The 18,977-nt window shown below is 39.3% G+C and overlaps 1 protein-coding gene across 5 annotated transcripts in view; it reads right to left on the bottom strand.

Moving 5' to 3' along the window:
• The window catches only part of LOC149324094 (rapamycin-insensitive companion of mTOR-like), a 112,260-nt gene that overhangs the window by 72,664 nt on the left and 20,619 nt on the right, over positions 1 to 18,977 (bottom strand). For all 5 annotated transcript variants that reach the window (XM_089496305.1, XM_089496333.1, XM_089496326.1 and 2 more), the window contains 3 exons: positions 13,777 to 13,874; positions 4,684 to 4,748; positions 806 to 937 (listed from right to left, as the gene is read on the bottom strand). In XM_089496305.1, the coding sequence (XP_089352431.1) occupies positions 806 to 937; positions 4,684 to 4,748; positions 13,777 to 13,874 (295 nt within the window). The remainder of the gene's footprint in view (positions 1 to 805; positions 938 to 4,683; positions 4,749 to 13,776; positions 13,875 to 18,977) is intronic.

Raw genomic sequence — 18,977 nt, 5'->3', positions numbered from 1 at the left:
ATTTATATGTAACAGGGCCTTCTCTGTAGCAGCACCCCAACTGTGGAACTTATGCAAGGAAGTTAAGCTGGCTTCATCTCTTTTGAATTTCCAGCAGGAAGCCAAAATGATGCTGTTCTACATGGCATTTAACTGCTCTTTAAGGATTATTTTTTTAGATTTCTTTTAAAAGTTTTTAAACAATATTGTAAAAAAAATTATTTGTTCATTTCAGCAGCTCATGTGAGCTGGAAGGTGATACATAAATATTTTCAATAAATAAATAACTGCCATAATTGGTGAAAACAAGAAAAACGTAGATCCTGCTTGATGGTATTTATGGAATCTCTCCCTCCACATCCCCTCATGTTTATGTATCTATTTCACTGTTACAGCTGAACAAGCAGTAGCCTGAACAATGGGCTGCTGACCAGTCCCTTTTCTAGAACTGAGAAAGTATGCTGGTGCAGTTAAAAGAGGATTTGTACTTTGAAATTTTGCTTCCCTTAATTCTACACAATCTTTCTCAGGAACTAAGAGAAGAAAAATTCCTGAGCTTGTCACTGCGGGAAAAAAGAGTGGATTATGGTATAGTTTCTGAAATGCAGAAAATATAAACTGAAAATAAAATAAAAACTTTTCTTTCATGAGTCACAAAACTGTTTGTATGGAATAGTATAAAAGTCTGCATGGGAGAGGTCATGACGTTACAAATTTGTACTAGCTCCCTAAAGTGATGCATGGACTGTGCTCAAGCCTGATATAAATGGTAGCAAGTTATGCAAATCGTAAAAAACAATACAATTCTAACATATATTTTTATTACCTTGCTATCAAATAATCCACTTTCAATTTTAATACTTTCTGCAAAATACTGGAATCTCGGATAAGATATCGAAGGGCTCGCAGTCCTGCCGCTCTCACCTCTTTCGCTTCATTCAGTAAAGCTAACCGCAAACTGTAATGCAAATGATGACAAAGTCATTCAGGCTTTAAATTCTTAAGCCGATCTCTTTTGTTTAAACCAACATGCACATACCATATATTTGACGGGCCAGAGCTGCTCTTAAATACATGGCTAGTCATGTTTACTATAGTTTGACCTTTAACACCAGTAAGTTTTAAAATAATACAAAGCATAAAGTATTAGTAAACTCAACATATAGCACACTAAAAGTAGCAAAAAGCAAGCCAGAGGGAAAGAGAAGAACATAAAATAACATACTCTCTACTGAAAATGTTAATGTTGAAAACATAGTAGACTACCAGGTATCATGGGAGGTGGGGGGGGGGGAGAGAAAGATCATGCCTGCACTCCTTTTAAGGAGTTATACAACTGTGGAACACACAAAATTTTACACAACTTAACAAGCAATTTGGTTTGCTTCAAAGCTGGCTGTCAAAATTCAACCAACAATCCAGAGAATGTTAAACAACACCTACCATCTCAATCTGTGATGTCATTATTTGGAGTGAGAGGTGGTGGAATGTGTGTGGCCCAATGCTTCCTGTTTTGAAGCTTCTTTAGTTACAAAAAATTCAGTACTAAAGAGCTTAAACTTCTCAAAGTCTCAGCTGGATGGTACTGCTAGTACAGAGGCCAATTGTTCACCAACTTCAGGGTTATGGAAGTTATTTCCCAATGAAAACACTGCTCAGTAACAGAGGTTTTTACTTACCTCTATAGCTATATCAGGAAACTATCCTATCTACTTTAGGACCTTTAGCTCTTATTGTGAATAATACTTGGCAGCACATATTAACTACCGTATTTTCTGGTGTATAAGATGACTCCCAACTTTTCCATTTAAAAGTTAGAGTTTGGCATATATTTGGCATATAAGACAACCCCTCTTCCAACGCATGTTAAGGCTAAGAGATGCCTCAGAGAGGGGTGTCCTTTTCCCCTCAGCATACTCAGGCTGCATCCACACTGGGGAAATAACCTGGTTTGGTACCACTTTAACTCTTTTCTGGCTCAAGGCTATGGAATTCTGGGAGTTGGAGATTGTTGTGGGCCCAGAGTGGACCTCACAACAAACTCCAACTCCCAGAATTCCATAGCCTTGAGCCAGGGCAGTTAAAGCGGTACCAAACTGGGTTATTTCTCCAGTGTGGATGCAGCCTCCCTTTCCTCCCTTTCTAGTGCAAAATCCTCATTTCCTGCCATTGAGGTGGGTCCTTGCAGCACCACAAAACCCACTCTGGGGTTTAAAAATAAAAGATCCACCCTTTCCCCCTCCTTTCCCCTCTTTCCCTATCTCTTGGCTTTCCTTCTATATGAGTGAGTGAGAGAAGGGTCAGAGGAGGATACTTAAAAAAAAAAAAAAAGAAAGAAAGAAAGCCAGGCCTCTTTTTTTTACCCCCCCCCCCTTCCAGGACTTGGCCAGGGGAAAAAAGGAGGCTCCTCTCCGGCCCCAGCCTCATGCATTCCATTTAGAGAGGCTTTGGCTCCGCTTTCTCCATTGCCTTGCATTGCTTTGCCTTTGCTTTGCTTGCAAAATGGTGCAGCTGCGAGCTTTGCATTGCTCCGCTGCTGCTGTGAAGCCGAGGAGCATAGGAGCATGAAATGGAGGATGGGATCCAGGGGGAGAAAGAGGAGGTGGAGGAGGAGAACTGTGGCTGCATCCACACTGGAGAAATAACGAGGTTTGGCAGCGCGTTAACTCTAGGTCTGGCTCTTTGCTATGGAATTCTGGGAGTTGGAGCTTGTTGTGGGGCCCAGAGCAGAGCTCCGCAGCCATTTTTCAGCTCCCCCCACCATATGCGGTGACCAGTCTAGCTCGGAAGTTTCTGCACCTGGCATATAAGACCCCCCAAAAAAAATTTGAGAAGATTTTCCAGGGTTAGAAAGTCGTCTTATACGCGAGAAAATACGATAGATTTCTTTTTTAGAAGTTCTAAGATAAATCATACTATACTATCTTGCAAAGTAAATTACTTCTTTTTTAGTCATCTGCTAATATGACTAGCATCAGAAGTTATCTAGAAGCAATATGTTTCCAGTGTCTGGCATGATCTGTTTTTTATTCTCAGAAGGAACTATATCTTAAACCATTAATGGTCATGAACTACAAAAGCAACCAAGGAAGCTAGAGCCCTGAGTCTGCAAGACCTGAGCAACTTGGGGATCTTTCATTCAAAGTGTCCCTACAGGTCAAAGTAATTTGACAGCAATTAACCGGGGGGAAGGGAACACACACTAAATAGGTAAATAAATGCCTTTATGTTACACTGGTGCAACATATACTTTCTCTAAAACTTTTTCACGTTTAGAGCATTAAAGCAATTTCAAATGTAAAAACACCACAGAGGGTCTCACAAGGCAACAACAAACATAAATTAACTAAAGCCACAGTGTTTGTGACCGAAATGATAATTAAATATTAAAGCTCATGCAAAGTTGTTCCTCCTCCTCTTCCTCCTCCTTCTTCTCGTTATTATTAACTAAAAATCAAACTCCCAGTCCATGTCTAAGACTAGATATCAATGTACAGCAGTATTTTGCCCATGACTATACAACTCCTGCTGAATGTAGCAGTAAATGAAATGAGTTGTGGATTACATTTCCCATTTATCATAAATGTAGTGGTACACAGTAATTTTACTGTAACAGTAAAGCGGTAAAAGGAGGAAAATATAAATATTCTTGTAAGCAAATTTAACAAAGAAGCACAGATTGTTCTGAATATTAAGACCTTTTACTTAGCTTTTTTAAAACATAATTTTGATCTGCTATTATGACAAAAAGGAACATAGTGGTTAAGACGCCAGTTCTGATGATCAGAAGGTTGGCAGTTTGAGGCCCAAGTGCTGCATGATGGGGTGAGCTCCTGTCACTAGTGCCAGCTTCTGCCAACCTAGCAGTTCAAAAGCATGCAAATTGAAGTAGATAGATAAGTAGTCCTGCTGGCCACATGATCACCAGAGCAGTCCTTGGACAATGCTGGCTCTTCGGCTTAGAAACGGAGATGAGCACTGCCCCCTACAATCGGTTATGACTAGACATTTATGTCAAGAGACTACCTTTACCATTTATATTTTAAAGGATGATGAATGTATCTCTTCTTTCAAGCATAAAAAATTCGACGATAGCATATTTTTTAAAAAAATTAATTGCCTAAATATTTCACAACACTTTTTGCTTAATTTTTCTCGTTCTCTCTCTCAAAAGTATGTATTTTTAACACTAAAAATTTAAGTTTTCTTAATGAAATGAAGTACTTTTTAGCTCTTTAGCCAACTTTGCAAAAACAAATTTTCAGTTAACAAATTACACAGATTTTCTGCAACTAGTAACTATGGGAAACTAGCAAACAGCACTCTGCAGGTATATCTGAGAGAGGAGTCAGGCACATACTAGGCATCTTTGTAGGTCAAAATTTCAACTGCACATTACTTGAGGGGCAGGAAATGAGGGAAGATGCACTTAGTCAAAATCTAGGTCATTGCCCTCTTTCTGAGTCTTCTGGGATATGTTCACGATCATCCTCAACTGATCGTGATCGAGACGTCTCTGGTCATCTCCTCTTTGTCAGATATGAGGACTCTGCAGTAGATAAAACCCCTCTTACTCATTTACCTGACTCATGACTTCTATCTATTATCCTTCAAAATGTTGTTTAAGGTACATGTTAATTTAGAACACTATTTTAAAATGCATAATTAGTTCAAATAGTATTTTAAAAATGAATAGAGACTTACCATATGATGATGTCTTCATAAGTAAAACCTAATTTTTCTTCATTATGACCAGCATTACAAAGCAGCTGCAGGTTAAAACATATATTTTAAGTTCTTTTACACAGTTTCCTCTTATTTTTCTCTCACATTTTTCAGATTTCTCTTGTCTTGCTACATCTGAGCTGTTTTCCAAGATACTAGCAAAAGAAAAATGGCCAAGCTGGCACTCTATAATAGCCAACACCTTTTAAAATATCCTTACAAGAAAAAGCAAGCAATATACCATATAATAGAAATGAAAAATTTCCCTTTTATTATTAGCATGAATTCTGTAATTATCTTAAAAGCAATGCAAAATTTTTACAAGACCATCAAATTTTGACACAGAACAAAAGATATAAAAATACAACTAATTTATTTTCTTTCTCAGTCTCTACAAATGGTAAATCCAGATTTAATTTTATCATTTTAATAAAAATGGTATCACACATTTGTCTATTCTGCTGTTGCGATACTATTCTGGAGTGCTTGTGGCCACTGCCACTACTCTAATATATATATATATTTAAAGATCTTGTGTTGTCATTGTTTTGTTTAAAAAAAAGTGTACAAAAGGGGATAAAAATGGTTTAAATGTCAGAAATGAAATTAAGTAGGTCACCATTTAGTGTAAAAGCTTGTATCTAAGAAAGTGGCACAATGTTTTAAAGCAGTGCTATTCAGTGACGTTGCCAATAAAATCATCCTGGGTAGACGTGAGAAAGAAGAACATCAGTTTCAGTACAGACAGTTTTTTGTGGGTTTTTCAGGCTATGTGGCCATGTTCTAGAAAAGTTTCTTCCTGACGTTTCGCCAGCATCTGTGGCTGGCATCTTCAGAGAATAATAATAATAATAATAATAATAATAGGTTTTATTTATATACCGTCCAATCACTGGGAATCCGAGCAGTTTACAACAGAGGGAATAATAGACAGTTCCCTGCCCTCAGGCTTACAATCTAAAAGACTCGACACAAAAGGAGAAGGGAATGGTGAGGGGGGGAGGGGATCAGGTCCAGCATTCTTCTCTCCCTCTGAGGCCTGGACCAAGGCAGATGGACCGGAGGGAGGGCTCTTCTTCTTCAGGCTAGCCCTGATGGAGCTGGGCCTTCCTGGTCAACTTCCGCACAGGCTGGAAAATGACAGTTATGGAGGGAGGAGCCTCTTTCTTCAGGCTAGCCCTGATGGAGCTGGGCCAGCCTACTCTCTCCCTCATAGGCCGAAAGATGACAGAGCACCCTCCCTCCATAACTGTCATCTTCAGGCTAGCCCCTGATGACGCTGGGCCAGCCTATTCTCTCTCTCACAGGCCAAAAGATGACAGTTATGGAGGGAGGGCGCTCTATCTTCAGGCTAGCCCCTGATGACGCTGGGCCAGCCTATTCTCTCCCTCACAGGCCGAAAGATGACAGTTATGGAGGGAGCTTGCCTGGAAAAATAAGTGTCTCTCTCTCTCTCTCTCTCTCTCTCTCTATCTATCTATCTATATATATATATAGTGAGCCTGGGAATGCAGGAGTGATTTGCATGTGTATTGTTCTGTGCTGATGGCAGGCCTCAGGCTGGGAGGCTAATGCAAAAGAGGATTAGTGTCTGCTAATTGGTGATCATTATCTGCTGGGAATCAGATCACCAATAAGCAGACACTAATCCTCTTTTGCATTAGCCTCCCAGCCTGAAGCCTGCCATCAGCACAGAACAATACACATGCAAATCACTCCTGCATTCCCAGGCTCACACACACACTTTTTCCAGGAAAGCTTTCTCCGAAGGTGCCAGCCACAGATGCTGGCGAAACGTCAAGAAGAAACTCTTCTAGAACATGGCCACATAACAAACAAAAAAACACAAAAAAACTATGGATGCCGGCCAAGAAAGCCTTAGATTTCAGTACAGATCTTTAAATGGCATGTACAGCTGGTTCTCAATATCCACAATTTTTTTATTCACAAATTGAAAATATTACAAAAAAATATAAATTCCAAAAAGCAAGCCTTGTTCTTGTCATTTTATATATGGGACACCATTTTACTATTCCACTGAATTTAATGGGACTTGAGCATCCATTTATTCTGCTATCCATGGGGGGGGGGGTGTTTCCTGGAACCAAACCCCAGTGGATACTAAGGGCTCATTGTATTGTAATCTCTTAAATGTTGTAATCAAGCCTCTATATTTTTACTGAAGCCTTAATCTGCATTTAAATGTTAGTATCTATGTGGCGGTAAAAGGTTATTTTGTTTTGTGCATTATCTTAAGTGCCTTCTTTCAGATGCACAGAAAATACTTTTTATGAGTTCCTAGTAGAAACTGTTTTTAGCATTAGATAGCATAATCCTAAAAGCTCTTTAGGAGTGCACAGAGGGCTGTGCCCACATACCAATTTTCCAAGATTTTCTTACTCTCGGATTTCATAAAAAGACATCTCAAATTTTCCCTACATTTCATGGTCTTCTCACTGTTCATGGAATGTTATTGTCCACTGCTTGTGGAAAACAAGTCTACAAAGAATGTTGAGAATTCTAACTGAAGGCTCTAGGAATAAAACATACTACAGTGTGCCCTTTCCATCTGTGAGGATTCCATTCCTCCCCTCCATCACAGATAAAAAATACCATTATGCTGAAGCACCATTATAGTCAATGGGTATGCATGGCCATGTGCACATGTCACCCACTAACTATAACGAGACAAAGCAATCTATGGACGTTTGAGTCTGTAGATGGTTAGTATGCCGATACAGAAGGCACACTATACTGTATTTTAATGGAACTGATTAACAGGATTTTGAGAATACTACAGACAGGAACACTGTATCAATTCTGTAGTGTTGAGGGGAGGAAAAAAGTCTTATTATGTCTCCATATATCAACATGCCATCCCGCAGAACCATAAAGTAATGAAGAGCCTGTTGAAATCAAGTTCAGACAGTCTTGTGGTGGACCCTCAACTATGCAGGACACTTCAAGGGGAAAGCAGTTTGAATTCACTCTGAACTTGACTCCACAGCTACTATAAAGTCTGAGGAAGTGTCTATGGCTCTATCTCTCCAGGTTTCATTTTTTGATCATGTAAAAAAAATATTCCTGATTCAAGACCACGAACAGGAAGTCTGCACACTAGGAGGGATGATTGTATATACCTTCCTGAGAAATGAGGGCTGCATGAGGATGAGATGACATGGGAGACGGCCTTCTTGGTTGGGGTGGTCCAATTGTGGAATGCCTTCCCTTCAGAGGTCTGACTGGCACTTAAACTGGTTTCCTTCAGGCTCCAAGCCAAAAGATGGCTTTTAAAAAAAGCCTTTGGGGGCTAATTTACTTTGAAATTACCAAATACATAGTTTTAAATTGTTGTAGTTTTTAAAATTGTAACTATTGTATTGTTCATTATGTTTTGATCTTGCTTAAATTACATATGGCTTTAATCTGGATGCATAAAAAATTATGTATGCATAAAAGTGCATACATTTTTGCATTACCACTTTTAATACTGCAAATATATCATGTTACAAACTGTGATGATGAAATTTACTAACAGGATTAGATATGTATTATAAAGCCACACTTCTTTACCATATATACACTGCCTACCAAAACCTTAACTGTGTCTAATTTGTCTGGTTGCTGACTGAAATATGTTTTTCAAAACGGTTCCATGAAATTAAGGCATACTGTCTTACAAGGATCTGAAGCTTTAACTTTAATAAAAGGGCACTTTCTGAAGAAGTTACTTTTATTTATTGATACCATTTCTGCTGTTTACATGGTATTGGATATTAGAGACCAGGGTAGTTTACTTTTTTCAAATATAAGTATATTTAAATGTTGCTACTTCTCAGGTTTGATTTAGAACATTTTGAGTCAGAACATACAGAGCTGAGTCAAAGCAATTCATGTCACCATGCCTTAAACCACATTGTAAAATTAGAATAAGAGATTGGCAACAGCAGAACAGTGAAGAAAAAGAACTATCACTTTCCTTCTAATATCATATTTGCTGGTATTCTTTCAACCATTAGTGAAGTAGAAAGGATTACCCACTGAGAATCTAGTGGGTTTCTCAAAAGACTTTCCAAACTGGCAGGAATTTTAGATTGTCAAACGCACAGGTATAGTTTAGTTTGTCAAACACACCCTATACATAGCTGCCCTACCAGCTATAAGTAAAAAGACAAGCTTTACTGTAAACAATTTTTCTCCACTACCTTTAATGAAGAAAACAAAAAGATCTATCCCAGATACCAATGCAAGTTAGGGAAACCATTCATTTTCTCACTAATGTTCAACTTGAAGAGTAGAGATATAATATTTGGGAGGGTAGAGATATAACATTTGGGAAGGTGGAGTTAAAACCCACTCCCCACAATATGCCACTGAAGTTGGAGACTGCATCATCCTCCCATGTCATCATCACTATCCCTTCAAAGATTACCCAGAGAAAAAGGCTAAACCTGACACTCCAGTAGTCCTTGTAGCGTTTCTGTTTTTTTAGGAAGCGGATGTTGGCAGGGGACAAAGCATTTCCTTGATACCTTCTAGCTCAAATTTCATGACTGTTGATACTACCACCAGATAGCTGAGTTCCCCATCCCCCTTTCAACCAAACAGAACATGAACCATCCTTCAATATAAGTTGCAGTACTCTGCATAAATACCCTAAAGGCACCAGATTCCATCTGAGCTTGGAAGATAAGCAGGGTCAGTCCTGGTTAGCACTTGGATGGGAAATTAGGAATGAATGCCAGGTGCTGTAGGCTGTATTTCAGAGGAAAGAAATGGCAAAACCACCTCTGAGTATTTCTTGCCTAAGAAAACCCTAGGAGATTCATGGGATCACAATAAGTCAACAGGAGACTTTAAGGCACAAATACATAGACATACTGTCCACTTATGCCACGGCCTCTTATTTAATTATGGTAGTAAAAGAACACGAGGCTGTCAAACTTGTATGTGTTTTTGGAGCCAGTTTTCTGTCTCTTGGACTCTCCCCAAAAGCCAAAATAAGGGGTGCGGAGGGGAAGCTATAAGTAGGAGGAAACTCCACTTCTAGTTTTGGTTTGAGAGAAAAGTAACAGTGGAGGGGCCCCTGCAATCTGTTTAAAGGCTATGAACCATGTAGGTAACTCCAGGACCACAAAAACATGTTTGGGGATCCCAAAGTCACACTTTGGCCATTCCTACCTTACAGTTTGGGATCAAGGGATGGCCTACTCCCGAGACTGAGACTTCAAGTTTGCAGAAACTACTAACCTAACCAGAAGGATCACCTGAAAACAGCCTCTACTGTGGTTATTTGTCACCAAGTTGACTTCAATGTATGGCAACTCTATGAATGAGAGACTCCCAAGAGACCCCATTATTAAGATATCTGCTCAGGTCTTATAAACTCAGGACCATAGCTTTCTTGATTGACTCAGTTCTGCAATGTGGTCTTCCTCTTTCACTTCAACTTTCCACTACCAAGTTTTATCATCTTCTCAGTCAATCATGTCCACTCTTGATATCTCCAAAACTTCTATGTAATCCTTTAGGCTTAATTTGCAAATGAACCCATTTATTTATCTTTTTGGCATTAGGAATTTGTTATGAGTATGTTATGGAGTTCATGGTACTCGTGTCTCAAAATCGATTTCTTTGTTTATTTTAGCAGTATGCTTTTTGGGGAAAGCATAATTTATTTTGTGTCTGCTAATGTTAAACTCATAAACTGTTGTTAGAAGTCATAAATTCAAATGTAAAACAATTCCTGTTTTGATAGTAAATGTTTTACTAGTTTACTAGTGTCATAATTTTACAGCCATGAATTCTCAAAAAAATTCACAAAGTGAGTAATGTTAAGGAAAATGCAACATGGGATATACAGTGAAAGAAATAAAACATGTATGTGAGAGTCAGCATGACTAAGCAAAAGCAATTAAGGAGCCACACAGGTGTAAAAGGTAATGTAATTAGCAGTCCTAAATGCCAAGGACAGAAATGTAGAGGGTATAATTGAAAGCACCTGAGAATTGTTAAGTGGACAAGGTGAAATGATGAAATCATTAATTATGGGTTGAACCATGAGAGCCAATCAAAATAGATGTACACGCCCACTGGGTGGAAACTGGCTAAGTGGGTGGTGTTTTACTATGACTATAATAATTGCTTTGATTCCCAATGTACTTTGTGGGTAGTTGTTGGATAGTTGTGGAGTTTTGTGAGTAGTTTGGAGATTGTAGAGATTGTGATTTGTGAGGGCATTAGTATTGTATATAGTAGAATAAAGTAGATCTTTTATATAAGACTACTGAGTTGTCTGGTGTCTTGAGTGAAGATTCAAGAGCCAGCAGGATCCTGAAGAAGTGGGAAGACTTCTGTGGAAGAAGAGTGAGAAGGCTTGGAGAGTTTGTCAGGGTCTTCAGCCTATTCTCTGAAACTCTGCTGCTTTTGAGCAAAGCTTTAACCACTGGCCAAAACTGGTCAGCGCCGGTGCATAACAAGGTGGTGAGTTAGAGCCAGAGGTGAAGAGCTACAACTCCCATCATCCCTGACAAGTAAGACATAAGGAGATTGATTGAAATGGAGCTTTTAGATGTCAGGAACTAGGATCCACAGTTTTGAAAGACTATTGTCAAAGAACTTGGTCAAACACACCAAAAAACTACTGGACAGAGAATAGACAATTGTACTGGATCCAACTCCACAGCTGTGACAGGGTGTGATCTATAAACTCTAGGTTTATAGATGTTCCTTAGTTGTACACGTGTCTATATGAAAGAGGGTTTTGCTGAATTATGTACTCTGGTATTAAAAAGGATCAAAACAGCTATTAGCATACTGCTGGTGGTTAAAACTTTTCAGTACACCACCAGCCTGTGTAAGACTTACAGTATCAGTTGCTTAGAAATGGTCTAAGAATTTAATGAAAACAATTTTTTAAAAGTACACAATTTATTCCTGGGAATGCTGAAAAAGGAGATAAAACAATTCCAAATTTTTATTTAACTTTCTGGTTGTCAGCAGTCAACTATGCTTGTAACTTGATATGGTGAACTCATGTCAAGTGAGACACAAATGTGTGACTCTCACATGTTTGGGAGATCACATCACTAGTTCACTCTGTCTTTCCTTTGAATAGAAGATTTAGTTATCAGGATATACTTCAGATAATTTGCATCACATGACAGCACTGAGAGGTAGTGGCTTGTATTCAGTAAAAACTGTCTCAGAAATACATGGAATAAAGCTTCAAAACACTGATTTCTCTTTCCATATAATACTTGATGTTCCAAAACGTAGCTAGGAAAATTGTACCACAGTACTGGCTGCTCAATGTGACATACATCACATATCATATTTTAGATAAACATGTAACAGGCAAGGAAAATACAAATGCAAATGTATTTTAACACTGGTCAGTAAAATGAGATTGTGTCTTCATGCTACCTATACAAACAGTAATAAAATACAAGCTTAATAGAATCACAAAACTGTATACACATTGAAATAATCCTAATGGTCATCTAATCCAACTCCCTGCAAGTATTCACAGCTAAAGCATTCTTTGCTGTTTCTCTTTACAGTATCATAACAGTTAAACCATAGGTTTCTAAAGTACTGATCAAATCAGTTTCTCTCACATTTGCAGTATCATATACCATAAAAGTTGGGGTACAAATAGATATGAAGAATTGCTTGAAAATAACAGATGACACAGTAGGCCTCTTAAAAACAAAAGAAAGAAAGAAAGAAAGAAAGAAAGAAAGAAAGAAAGAAAGACTACTTCTAACACAAGAGTCTGACATCAAAGTGCCTGTCTCTTCTGAGGAAGGGAACAGATCCCCCCTTTTTTCTTCAGCACCCAACTATATAATTCCAACTGTAACTGCAGACTAGCTTTATCAAACAGTAAGATCTCAAGCAAAACATACAGGGACATATCACATGAATACAGAAGAAAAACTTGTTTTAAATTAGAACTAACAGCATGATAAAATTGTTGAAGCAAATATATCTTTTTGAGAGATGTATGGAGCAAAATCTAGTATTTTGCTGCAGAAACATTTCAAACTTTTTTCCTCCCTGCCTGACTCCAGTTCAGCCCTGGACCAAGTAGGAGACAGCAGTTCCCAGTCTCAGTTCCACTGGAATCCACTATCCTCCCAGCAGCAAAAATCCATCACTGGTTTCTGCCCTCAAAATTGAAGAAACTTTAAGCAGAAGAAAATTCTCATGTTTAAAAAACCCTTTATATTTAGTCACATTATAGTCAGAAGACCAAATGCATAATCCTTGGCATGTTTACTCAGATGTAAGTTTTGTGGCTTCCTCCAAGATAAATATGTATAAGATGGCAGCACTTCTGTTTAGGATCCTTTGCACTACTGCCAACAAAAGATCATTAAGGAAACTGAGGTCATCTAATAATACACATTAAGTTGGGGAAATAATACTGTATTGATTTTGAACAGACAGCCTTTTATTTAATACTTCGTATACTAATTTATCTGGTAGAAAATTCATATTCCTATGCAACAGCCTATTATTATTATTATTATTATTATTATTATTTGTTAGAACAAAACAGAATGTTTTAAGCAATACTGATACCCACAGGTATCAATGGCAATTAATGTAGCTCATACACCACAACTGCATACATCTATTCAGCACAATTTCAAGGATTTCTGACATGCCTTTAGATGACTGATACATCATGTTCAGTATTTCTGTCCTTTTGCTACAAAAACCTCACTTTCAACAGACAGCTAAAAAGATAATACATAAATTATGCTAATATTTTCCTCAAAGTTATTTGCCAAGTTATTTAACACAATTTATTCTTACTAAATTTAAATCCTTGGTCATGTTATTGTATTATAAAGCCTGTGAATGGCTAGGAAATTAATAACTGGATAGAAAACAATTCATTAAATCATACATTAATCCGTGACTAATTGCCCTTGATTACCTTGATTATCCCATTATTACATCAATCATCCATGAAAAGTTTTCCTTAATACTTTTTTATTGATTTTGAAAACTTAATACAAATTAAAACACATACATTGTACCAGTCAGCAAAATACTTACCTTAGTGAAATTATTCAAATGGCCCAGTTTTCTCATATTTGAAACCCCTTGCAATTTGGCCACATTCTGGAGAATCTCTCTCAGATTATCAGAGGGGTCTGCAAAAGAGATATGTATTAGCAGGTGCAAGGAAACAGTATCCACACCATCTCCTCCAAGAGACTATTCCCTGAAAACACACTAGGCATTGCATTTATTAAAACATGTTCTATTTCTAAGACAACTGTCAATGACCTGGTCACAGGTCAACATTTAAAGATGAGGCAAGTGAGGCAGAAAAAAATACCACAGTACCTTGCTCAAAAAAGCAATATTGTGCAAGGGAATTACTTCTACTTATGTAGGTTTCCTGTGAAATGTAACATTTCCCTTTTCAGCACTCTATAGTTCAGCAACATCTGGAGGGCCACATTTTTCGCATTCCTGTCTTAGTGTTTCGTTTTTGTTAAGTGTACTGGGTTGTGGACTATTCCTTCAGCCATCTTGAGAATTTAAAGGTTTGGAGGGGATGCCCTAAGAGGGCCAAATTAAAATTTTTACAAAGTAAAACTGCATAAAACACCAATTTATGTTACTAGCTGAAGTGTACCATATCCATATCTAATATCTCTTCTTCCACAACTTCAGGAATTTTACCAGCAATACCTCAAAGAGCCATCTCCCACTTTCCTGCCTTGTTTTTAAACTTCAAGAACCTTAACAGCAATGCCTTGAAGGTGACACTGCAAATGAGCACAGTTAAATTTTGAGGTGTCTTGCACAAGGTCTCTAAGAGTTATGGCTGCAACAATCATGCACACAGATATTCTCCAACCCAGTAACCAGCTTTTATGAGGTAATTAATGACAGAATTAAGTATTCAGTGAAGAGCAACATATTAAAACTCATGAGATATCCTCACTGTGGTTGAAATTCCCTTAACATTATACCAGAATATGGAGGCTTCCATGTTTTAAAAAAGGAACTGATTTCTACTTCACTGCATCTGAGTTGTTTGGTATTGCTAGTGGAAAAAAACACCTTTTAGAGAACACTTGATCCAGTATTACAAGCCACAAGCAAAAGAATATTAAAAAGAATGGTGTAGATACACATGTACCACTAACAGTTTTTTATAACCCATAATTTTATGGGTACATAACAGATGGGAGAAGTCTCTTCCCTATAATTTAGCATCACTGAAAATACAATTTGACTGGTTCATATTATTTTGTTTTGCACTTTCAGCATAATACTGTGAAGAACTACCCTAGTTTTTAAAACTTTTGGCTCTGGAAATGAGTTGTTGTATCCCTTAAGCACCAAATCCCAGTCTTTTAAGTTCTCCAGAATGTTTTTTATTCTTGAAAACAAAAATGAAATAGGATGCCTTTTTAATGAGGTTTCTCTAAAGGAAAACATTTTAACATGGTCGTATGAGCAAGTAAAGTAAAACTAATTGTGGTTTTCTTTTCTGTGTAATAAAAAGCTGCTCAACACAACCTTTAAAAAATAACTGAGGGGAGGGGACCCTTTCAAAATACATAGGGCATACTATGGTGAGGTTTGGCATACAGAACCCTCCCTCCACGGCCAACTGTCATCGTCCAGCCTGGAGGGAGTGAGAGGGTGGGTCCAACACCATCGGGACTGCCCTGAAGGGACAGAGCCCTCCCTCCACGGCCAACTGTCATCGTCCAGCCTGGAGGGAGCGAGGGGGCGGGTCCAACACCATCGGGACCGCCCTGAAGGGACAGAGCCCTCCCTCCACAGCCAACTGTCATTGTCCAGCCTGGAGGGAGTGAGGGGGTGGGTAGGGACTAATTTTGTATTGCAATTTTTATTGTACACCGCTATGATCATTGCGGAATAGCGGTCTATAAATAAAACGTATTATTATTATTATTATTATTATTATTATACCTTGGTAAAGCTTTTTGCAACAACAAAAAACCAGCTTAATCATAGCAAACTCCTATCCCACCAAAACATATCATGTACAAAGAGTCTTGCTGCATCTAAACACAAACTATGCTTTGTCAATTTCTTATCAAGAGATGAGCAATCCAGACTGCTAAAAGAATGTAATTATCTTACCTAAACTCTCACTGTATTTTCTCCCTTTCTTCAATTCCAAAAATATTGCTAGAAGTTGATTGAGACTTTAACTAGTGTTAGAACACAAGCTCTGCATATCTATGACAAGAGGTTTAATCCCAGGCATCTCCAGTTCAGTGGATAAAATACGGGAGAGCCTTGATTATCCGACATAAATGTGGCCGACTGATAGTCGGATACCCGAAAATCTCGGATAATCCGGAGGGTCATTTTGTCCCCAATGACGGTGTGCATGCACCCGCGCCACCATTGGGGACAAAAGTCTCCCTCCCTCCCTCCCTCCCTCCTTCCCTGCTTATTTCCTGCTTTCTCTGCGGTGGCTTCTGTGAGGCGGGATCTTCCCTTTCTCCCAAGGGCTCTTTGGAGCAGGGATGAAGAGGCCTGGGCATGCACTCGGTTCTCCTCTTCCTGGACCTCCCCTTTCCCCCAAAGGGGGAAGGTAAGGGAGGCAGGAGAGGCCTGGGAACCTGCCTAGTCCTCTTCTTCCCGGACCTCCACTTTCCCCCAAAGGGAAAGGCTGCGGAGGACAGCCCCAGGCCTCTCCTTGGTGGCTTTATTTTCCTCAGGCCGAAGGGAGTCTGCAGAAAACCAAGCCGCCGAGGAGAGGCCTGACCCAAGCAGGGATAGTAAGGAGGGAGGGAGGGAGGGAGGGAGGGAGGGAGGGAGGGAGAGCGAGGCAAAGGACTTTTGTCCCCAATCCGACATCCCATGCTTCTTCTCACAAAGAAGCATGGGACGTCGGATAATCCAGAAGGTCAGATAACCGAAGGTCGGTTAACCAAGACTCTACTGTAGCAACTGATAAGAAAGATCTCTGTGTGATCTCTTAATAAGCCACTGCCAGTTAAGAACAGGTAGTATCGAGATAAGTGGACTAATAATCCAATCTAGTATAAATCAAATTCCTAAAATTCTAGGTGAGGGGTAGCCTTCTTCAAAGCCCCACTCCATGCAACACTTCCTTTTATCTGCAAACCTGCTCAAGACATCTGGAGCTAATTGTTCTCCAGGCAACTCTGGCTCACAGCCCTTGTTTGTTTGTTTATTTATTTGTTTGTTTGTAATATATATTGTGGTCTGGTGCAGTCCCTTTTTCCAAACATAAGACTCAAGAATCAGATGAGACTTTCTCAGGATGATATCACAATCCAAATCCAATCCAGGTAGTGAAGTGCAGGTAGCTGAAGTGAAAGGCTGCAATAACTGTGCTGGTACAGTGGGCTCTGTCCAAGAGGAGGTGCACATTGCCGATGGCTGAATCACCTCGATGGCCTGTTTGGAAACTTCCTGCATTGGTAGTGTTCTCGACAGTACAGGTCTTGTTGGGCCACCAAAGGTCTCTCCTGTAAGGCATGTCCCGTGTGCTAAACATCCTGCTAGGCAGAAGTGATGGTTGAATGTGTTGTCAACATCTGGACCGACGATATCTATGGGTCATACAGTAATTTAAAAACTTATTTTTCCGCACTACTCCAAGGTTATTCCCAGGCAGACACTCATAGGATTACCACTTCAAAAGTATACAAAGGTAAGAGTCATAGCATCCATCCATTCAAGCATACACCATCATCAGTTTGTGCAAGTAGTAACAAGTAGAAAAGATTTAGAGCAAGAAACTAAAGAACAAAGCAGATGAAAACAGCTCTTTTTTCTCCAGAATAAGACTCATCCTGAAGCACAGAAAAATCTTGCCTTGAGAGTTCTTCAGACAACATCCAGCCTTTTACATAAGCTGACCTACACTGAATAAGCTTCAAACAACAACACTTCTAAATCCTGTAAACCTTTACACAAACAGAAGTGGATTGGGGGAAAAATATTTTCAACTTAGCAAACTAAGAAAAGACCACCCCTGACACTTTAAACAAATTTACCATTTACAAAATAATACAGTTGCCCCTCTGTTTTCGCAGACTTGAAGTCTGCATCCTTGCCCATTCAAAGGAAGCAAATGGAGAGGGACAAAATTGGATGTGCGCCCGCGAAGGCATGCCACCATTCAAGCCAATGGGGCTTGAATATAAGCAATTTCCCATTTTCGCAGTGGAGGGGGGGTGTTCAGAACGGATCCCCCACAAAAACGGAGGGGCAACTGTATATTGCAATGTGTTTACTACATAAGCCACCTGTATTATGTCTCATTCCTAGATGATGGAAGTATTATGTATAATGCAAAGAGATATACAATAAATAAAGCAGAGCTATGAGTTTCAACAGTTTTCAACCTAGATTGAGAAATAACAATAAATGAAGAGGCATTATCCTCCTCTCCTCTTTTAGCTTTTGCTTCTGTTTTTAAATGTGTCTTGTCCAAAACAATGCATCATGTAATTCACCTCATATGTTTAGAGATCCTACCTTGTATTTGTACAGATTTGGACATAACAAACCTTATTGGGTGGAAACAGAAGCAATAGTCTGCAAGGCTCACTTGATGACCAAGCCAGAGGAGAAAGGGAATGCACAAGCTTGAGAGTTGTGCATGTCCTGATGAGCCAGGCTGCAAATTCTGTTTCCCTCAACTACTCTGCTTAGACATGAAGAAAAATGTGCTGTACCCTGGCTTCAAAAGAGTGAAGACTACTAGATGAGAAGAGTAGGCATAAGTAATAATGTGTGCATATATCCCAACACCAGATGAAATCCTCAGACACACAAAAGGTTGTGTATCTAGGTGGATATGGCTCAACACAGATAATTATGGGGCTCGACAGATGAGCGGCTCTGTGCCACCAGTTTTTCCAAATGGCGTGGCAACGATGTACTCCTTCTCGGGAGCAAAAAGAAGCTGCTGAAAGCAGCTTCCTGGAAGGAGTGTGATTGGCATTACTTCCTGCCTTTGCCATTTGGGCGCTGCGGCACATTCATGCCATCATGGTGGCCCCCATGTGGATGGGGCTGCACCATGATGGCACCAGTGGTGTGTAGTAGGGCTTGGGAGCGTGCAGACGCTCTGCATTCCCGAGCCCTAAAATCAGCTCCAGATCGCCACTTTGGGGCAGTCTGTACCAGGCCTATATTACTAGCTGCACAGTTAACATAAGGCAGTGGTTGCTGCGACCCTTTAATACAGTTCCTCATGTTGTGGTGATCCAAACCTATGA

The sequence above is a fragment of the Sceloporus occidentalis genome, unplaced genomic scaffold (genome assembly GCF_023333645.1).
Source record: "Sceloporus occidentalis isolate IW3139 unplaced genomic scaffold, rSceOcc1.0.p SCAF_1, whole genome shotgun sequence".
NCBI lineage: Eukaryota > Metazoa > Chordata > Lepidosauria > Squamata > Phrynosomatidae > Sceloporus > Sceloporus occidentalis.
The sequence above is the reverse complement of the archived record's forward strand: the minus strand, read 5'-3'. Positions and strand labels throughout refer to the sequence as shown.